Source organism: Brachionichthys hirsutus, chromosome 11 (assembly GCF_040956055.1).
Source record: "Brachionichthys hirsutus isolate HB-005 chromosome 11, CSIRO-AGI_Bhir_v1, whole genome shotgun sequence".
NCBI classification, from domain to species: domain Eukaryota; kingdom Metazoa; phylum Chordata; class Actinopteri; order Lophiiformes; family Brachionichthyidae; genus Brachionichthys; species Brachionichthys hirsutus.
This window is the reverse complement of record NC_090907.1, coordinates 13,795,216-13,802,945: the sequence shown is the minus strand read 5'-3', so window position 1 is coordinate 13,802,945 and position 7,730 is coordinate 13,795,216. Positions and strand designations below refer to the sequence as shown.

Here is a 7,730-nt window from a genome sequence, read left to right as displayed (position 1 = left end):
GGTGTTATCTTCAGAGTTAGAATTAGTTCATGATTGGATAAAACAAAATAAGTTGGTGCTTAATATTTTAAAGAGTAAGTCCATTGTTATTGGATCGAGATATAAACAGTTATCGATGCAAACTTTGAATCTTCATTTGGAGGGTAAACCTATACAGCAGGTGGGCAAGGTCAAATTACTCGGACTGAAAGTAGATAGTCATTTGTCATGGGTGGAGCACATCGACTCAATCGTTAGGAGAATGGGATCTGCTATATCTACGGCAAGAAAATGCCTTTCTTTTGTTCCAGCACACGTTCTAGGACAAGTTGTTAAATGTTTAATTTTAAGCCACCTGGACTATTGCTCACCTGTCTGGTCATCTGCATCAAAAGGTATTCTGAAGAAATTACAAACAGCCCAAAACAGAGCAGCAAGGCTAGTGCTACATTGCCCTCCGAGAACGAGCATAGACAGCATGCATCGTAAATTACCATGGTTACCATTTGAGGACGGACTGGCGATAAACACAGTTACATTCTTCAGCAACAGCATTTATTCTGGTAAACCTGAGTTCTTGCAGAGTCAAGTCATCAAATGACTCGTACGAGAACAGCAGGAGACGGCCGACGCCCTAAAAAGACAGTCATCTATCGTGCTATCGCTCTGCACATCCTCATTCAAATACAACTTAAGAAAGTATTAATTACTTAACGGCTGATCAATAGTCCTGTAATGACCAATTAAATGTTTGTCCTGTTTCCTCAATGCCCTTTTGGGAGATGGTTTTGATGATGAATGCATGAATTAATTGAATTGTTGAGGTAGACTGATATGATATTCTGTGTGTATATGTAGTGTGTATAGGTATTGTGTATATGTACGGTATAGTGCTTTCGTGATACATGTAATCCCGGACCCCAGGAAGACTAGCTGATGCCCCGGTATCAACTAATGGGGGTCCTTTTTAAATCAGTAAATCAATAGATAGTACTGAATGAATCAAAGGTCTGGTCTGGTCGATCACAGCTGGAGATGGTTGTGCTGATCCGGCATTGAGAAGCAGAATGTCACATGATAGTTTAATTTATGCGAATGATCTCCAGCAAGATCCTTTGACCTGTAAAGGTCTTCAGAATGTAGTCGCTCTAGTACTACATTAAGGTAGAAGTAACCTGAGAAGGATCCCTCCATCTTCAAGACGAAGTTCTTGGAGGTGCAGAACCTGCAGACGTGACGACGCCCCCGAGCCGAATGCACCTAAACATGATGGCGCTCGGTCTAGAAACAAAAACCAGCACGCTGCTGGAAGCCTTGAGTGGTGGCCCTGATTGAGAAGCAGGATGCAGAACCTCGGTGCAGAACGGCTGACCCGACCTGGATTTACCAGATGAGGGGTGAACCTGCTGTCGAGATGTGAGAGGAAAGATTAGTGTAATTTGGAATGAGTCCCGCTCCGCCTTTCATTATCCCTGATTAACCTCCATCCGTCCGGCTGCCTGGGATTAGGGCAGAGATTCCCACTGGAGGTGTGGAATGTAAAATTAAACCATGTGACCCGAACTTCATTTAACACTAAACGTATTGATATGAAAACTAAAACAAGCGTCTCATTCTGAGTTTCTCTTTGTTTCATCCGTCTTATCCTGACTAAAGGAGTTCTGCTGATCAGATTGGGCCCTCATGCTAGCATGCTAGCTGTAAAACACACTCCAACAGCATGCACATCCCAAGGTTAGCTTCACCTATGCTAGCGCCTGTTCACCCAGGGGCTCGTATCTCTGCAGCTCACCAGGAGTCAAAGGTAGAGGTCGAGGGTACTTGGGTGATGTGACTGCATGCATGTACCCCCAAGACACAGAATCTGCCTCCAGCTGCTGCAGCAATCCTGTCCTGGGGGGGCGGAGGGCAGTTAGAACTGTTAAACGTTATTTTGCTGCGTTCACGAAAACATAATCATGTCCGATCTGTGAAGGTCTGAGACGGATCACGAGACGGGTAAGAGGATCACGGCATTTAAACTTTAATCATGCGGCTGCTCCAGAGCGTCCCGTCCCTCCTCCGTGCAGGTTGAGCTTTGAGCTGCCAGCGGGGACGATGCTGGCCCACCTCAGGGTCCGGAGCCGGAGTCTGTTCCCCAGCTACAAGCCCGGCAGCCGGAGCCCAGCAGTCAAAGACCCGGCAGACTATCTGGACTTCACCTTTGTTAAGCCATGGAGCTCCATGCAGGTCAGATGTTCCTTTCTCTTTATCTCCTATCGTCTTTATTCGGAAGGATTGTATTTTGGGTTGGGGGTGGGGGGGTTCCCAAAGGTCCTGTACGACATGCTTGTAGGGCTGTTAGAAGTATTTTCCCAATTGATGACTACCTCAGAGTACTAAAATATTACATTCACTATAACGGAAAAGCAACAAATTCACATTTCAGAGGAGTCGGCGCTCAGAGAGTATTTTTGGCATATTGGTTTATGAGTTATTTAAAAATGAATACATAAAAATGTACGCAGGCTCTCGGTTAAAAAGCTGTAAGAGTAGAGCCGTAAGTCGCCGTAAGTCGCCGTAAGTCGCCGTAAGTCGCCGTAAGTCGCCGTAAGTCGCCCGCAGCTCGGGTTACGGAAGCTTCCACGGGCTGACGTTTGAACTTCTTCCTGTTTCTCTTTGCTCCTCTTCCTCGAGGCGTGTTTGTTTTTCTTTGTGAAGGACCTATGCAGAGACATCTACGACCTTTACGCTGAATACGAAGACGAGGAGGAGGAGGATCGAGTCCCCGGGTCCCCATCCCGTCTCTTGCTGTCCCCGGCCAAACACCTCAGTCTCAATATCAATGTTGGAGGAACGGTAACTGTCCCCGCCGCCCACCATTAACCCCGAGCTGACATGTTCCAACCCCCTCATTCGCCCCCTGATCCACAGGAGCCCCCGCCTCATCTTCCTCCTTCCCTCCGCCCCCTTTCTGGGGGCGCAGACCTCCGCCAAGCAGCTCATTCCCCTCCCAATTAGATCCAATATTCTCTCAAACAGTTCAGGCGGGGTTTCTTTACACTTTAAATTATAAAATAGAAATGATTGCACTTTAGAATATATTCATTTCCTCAGTAGACAGTTTCCTGATGTTTCTATGGTTATGAGTTTCAGGTTTTCATCAATAAATCAGGTAATTCCTTTAAACCTGTGACTGTAGGCTGCCGCACCCAGAACCTCGGCTGGCCGGGTTCTGTGTTTTCTCCAGCAGCTGCCATTTTTAAAGTCCTCTCGTGCTCCCAGCTTGAGATTCAGCACTTACCTGTCTGACTTCCTCTTCTGCAGGTGTACTGCTTGCCCTACAGGTTCGCCGCCAGGTATCCAAAGACCCGGCTCGGCCGGCTGGCGACATCCACGGACCACGGCAGGAAGCTGGACCTCTGTGACGACTACATTGTCCAAAGCAGCGAATTCTTCTTTGACCGAGACCCTAAAATCTTCCACAACATATTCAACTTCTACAGGTCAAATAGCTGAGATAAAACAAGTCACAGTGAGGGTCTGGGGGTTGCATTTCTATTTCCACTGAGGTTTATTCCAGTCTTTGCTCAAATAGATTATAATAAAGAAAAGGTAAAAGAATAGAACCTGAGAAACAGGAAGTCGGACTTTCCTTGTCCTGGCCTGGATGCGCGCGCCTTCAGACCCGCTCTCCTCTGCTCTCCGTTAGAACGGGGGTGTTGTGCATCAAAGACGAGCTGTGTCCCCGCCACTTCCTGGAGGAGATCAACTACTGGGGGGTGAGGATCAAGAACAGTCGGCGCTGCTGCCGCATTTCCTTCGAGGAGAGGCAGGACGACCTGAACGAGCAGCTGAAGATCCAGCGGCAGCTCACGGCAGAGGTCGTATGAGGGGGGGGGGGGGGCTGCTGTGTGAGGGGGGGGGGTCTCCCTGAGTCTGCGTGACCTGCATTATGAATTACTGCTGCGCCGCCGTGATGGAGAGGATCTTTGTCTTAGTTTGGGTCGCTGGTTCTGGGTTGTCATCCGACATTTCTTTTCGGTTCTTCGGGTCCTTTGAAGTTGACCCAGCTTGTTTTTTCTTGATGGATTTGCTCTGGATTGAATAATTGTTTATGTATTTGTGGTATCTCTAGAATGATAATCTGATTAGTGTAATCCGGTTCTGTGGTCGTGACATCATGCAGGTGGAGAGGGAGGAGAACGAGGCGGTTTATCACGGCATGGCCTTCGGGCCGGCACGGAGGGCCATCTGGAACCTCATGGAGAAGCCATTCTCCTCGGTCCCTGCCAAACTGATGGGCGTCGCCTCCTCCATGTTTGTGCTGGTTTCACTGGTTGCCATGACGCTCAACACAGTGGAGGAGATGCAGTACAAGGTGTGTGTGTGTGTGTGTGAGAGCATCGCCATCGGTCAGGGAGACAGTGATGCAGCTAAACTGTTCACATAGAAAGTCACTCCTTTGTAATGGCGAGCAGCGGCACAGTTCCAACGGCGAGAGGCGGGATCATTGTTCTCTCCAGACGCCATCGGGCCAGCCCAGCGGCAGATTCTACGGCGAGTACGTGGAGACCTTCTGCATCACCTTCTTCACGCTGGAGTACCTGCTGCGCCTGGCGTCCACCCCCGACCTCAGGTGCTTTGGGCGCAGTGTGCTGAACACCGTCGACCTGGTCGCCATCCTGCCGCACTACCTGCAGATGATCCTGGAGCGCTTCGAGGGCGAGCACACGCACCTGTACTCCGGAGACATCGAAACCGTTGCTCGTGTGGGAAAGGTAAAATACGCCTGGCGAGGGCGGTGGAGGCGGGATGAGAGGACTCCTCTTATTGGTTCTCCTGTGATTTTCCCTTTCGGAAGGTGGGTCAGGTTCTCAGGATCATGCGTCTGATGCGGATCTTCAGGATCTTAAAGCTGGCCCGCCACTCGACGGGCCTCCGAGCCTTCGGCTTCACGCTGAGGCAGTGCTACCAGCAGGTCGGCGCCGGCCGCTCCCCGCTCCCCGCTCCGGTGAGCGGGGCTCGGGACCGAACATAAACGCGGTGCTCCCTGCAGGTGGGCTGCTTGCTGCTCTTCATCGGGCTGGGCGTCTTCGTGTTTTCCGCCATGGTCTACACCGTGGAGCACGACGTCTACGACACCAACTTCACCTCCATCCCGCACGCCTGGTGGTGGGCCGCGGTGAGTCCCCTCACGGAGGCGCTAAATACAGAGCAGAGAGCAGACATGAAGGCTGTGCTTTGACTCCGCCTCCACCTCAGCTACAAGCTATTAACCCTTTATAGCCAAACGGAGCATATTTGATACACTTGGCCTTTCTGGATTTTGAGACTTTTACTTCAAGCGTCTGCATTTTCCATGAACATAAAGTTCCGGATTTAGCAAAAGTTGCATAAATTAGTGCACTTGTATAAAAATGTGGGTTAACAAATTTGTCAGAAGGTTCCATGAAGACCTTATTTGTCAAAAATTAAAGTTTTCATGCTTCAGGCTTGAAAGGGCTAAAGACAGACGTCCTCTGTCCATCAGGTGAGCATTTCCACCGTGGGCTACGGCGACATGTTCCCCGAGACCAACCTGGGCCGCCTCTTCGCCTTCGCCTGCATCTCCTTCGGGGTCATCCTCAACGGCATGCCCATCTCCATCCTTTACAACAAGTTCTCCGACTACTACGGCAAGCTCAAGTCCCACGAGGACACCGCCGTCTCCAAGGCGCGCGGGAAGCTGCAGTTTGCACGGAGGGCGGCCAAGAGATTAGCCGAGTGCTGCGAGGACGCCGTCAGCCCAGGACGTCCCAGCATGCATTGAGCTAGGGCCCGGACATGAGCGTGGGGCTTCCTGTCCGGGCCAGCACGGCCTTAACGTGTCGCTTCAGAGTCTTCCAAAGGGACAGTTTGGAGTGGAAACGGGTTTCCCTGTAAGTTCGGTTCTTTCCCACGCCAGACGGGCCTGCTTTCAGAGAGAAACAAACGGAGCATAAATCTGAGCGTTATGTAATATAGAAACCATTTTATAACCATGCATTAAAGCAAACTCGTCTGTTACCAGGGAAACGACGCAAACGTTCATCTTCTCGTCACTTCCAGGCGGGGAGCGTTGGATCGGCGCCAGTCGCCGCCCACCTCGCTTGATTTTCATTCCTCTCCCGCTGCCCTTCATCCGCTCATCCAGGAATCTGCAGGATTCATCACACTCATAATAAACCTTTGTGTCTTGTGCTCAGGAAGCCGTGTGTGTGTGTGTGTGTAGGTGTGTGTGTCTCCAGGCCTCTCTCTGAATAACACAATATTTTATACTGAATATTTTTCCCCCAGCCTACAATTTCAAACTTTTGCATTTTGCAGTTTCTTCCTCACGTTTTTATTTGATTTATGATGAAGAATCCTTTTTTTTTTCACAAATGATTGACATTCATGTGAGCTGGGCGGCAGCCAAAGGCGGGGCTTGGCGACCTCGGTCCGACCCTCGGCTCCAGAAACTAGCTCCAGGGACGTGGAACGTCACCTCTCTGGCGGGGAAGGAGCCTGAGCTGGTGTGCGAGGTTGAGAAGTTCCGACTGGATATAGTTGGCCTCACCTCGACACACAGCAAGGGCTCCGGAACCACCCTTCTTGAGAGGGGTTGGACTCTCTTCCACTCTGGAGTTGCCACTGGTGAGAGGCGCCGGGCAGGGGTGGCAATACTTATTGCCCCCCGGCTCAGTGCCTGTATGTTGGAGTTTACCCCAATAAACGAGAGGGTAGCCTCCCCTCCCCTCCTGGACCATCTTTCGTGCCTCCATTGTCGAAGCGGCCGATCGGTGCTGTGGCCGTAAGGCGGTCGGTGCCTGTCGTGGTGGTGAGGGATGCCGTCAAGCTGAAGGAGTCCTACCAGGCCCTTTTGGCCTGTGGGACTCCGGAGGCAGCTGACAGGTACCGACAGACCAAGCGGAGTGCAGCTACCGCGGTTGCTGAGGCAACAACCCGGGCATGGGAGGAGTTCGGTGAGGCCATGGAAAACGACTTCCGGACGGCTTCGCAGAGGTTCTGGACCACCATCCGGCGTCTCAGGACACTCTGGATGTTGTAGGACTGTCATGGTTGACACGACTCTGCAACATCGCATGGACATCGGGGGCAGTGCCTCTGGATTGGCAGACCGGGGTGGTGGTCCCTCTTTATAAGAAGGGGGACCGGAGGGTGTGTTCCAACTACAGAGGGATCACACTCCTCAGCCTCCCCGGTAAGGTCTATTCAGGGGTACTGGAGAGGAGGGTCCGCCGGATAGTCGAACCTCGGATTCAGGAGGAGCAATGTGGTTTTCGTCCTGGCCGTGGAACTGTGGACCAGCTCTACACCCTCGGCAGGGTCCTTGAGGGTGCATGGGAGTTTGCCCAACCAGTCCACATGTGTTTTGTGGATTTGGAGAAGGCATTCGACCGTGTCCCTCGGGGAGTCCTGTGGGGGGTGCTCCGGGGGTACGGGGTGTCGGACCCCCTGATACGGGGTGTCCGCTCCCTATATGACCGGTGCCAGAGCTTGGTCCGCATTGCTGGCAATAAGTCGGACCTATTTCCAGTGCGGGTTGGACTCCGTCAGGGCTGCCCTTTGTCACCGATTCTGTTCGTAACTTTTAGGGACAGAATTTCTAGGTGCAGCCGGGGCGTTGAGGGGGTTCGGTTTGGTGACCTCAGGATTGGATCGCTGCTTTTTGCAGACGACGTGATCCTGTTGGCTTCATCAGGCCACGCCCTCCAGCTCTCACTGGATCGGTTCCAGCCGCATGTGAA

General features: G+C 51.6%; 1 protein-coding gene across 1 annotated transcript; it reads left to right on the top strand.

The window, feature by feature from the left end:
- The first annotated feature begins 2,076 nt into the window (after positions 1-2,076).
- Positions 2,077-5,770, top strand: LOC137901192 (potassium voltage-gated channel subfamily V member 2-like). Its single transcript, XM_068745201.1, has 9 exons — positions 2,077-2,208; positions 2,680-2,817; positions 3,286-3,464; positions 3,671-3,842; positions 4,148-4,339; positions 4,485-4,739; positions 4,823-4,939; positions 5,018-5,143; positions 5,492-5,770. The coding sequence occupies exons 1-9, from the start codon at positions 2,077-2,079 to the stop codon at positions 5,768-5,770; spliced, it is 1,590 nt and encodes a 529-aa protein (XP_068601302.1).
- Positions 5,771-7,730: the final 1,960 nt, after the last annotated feature.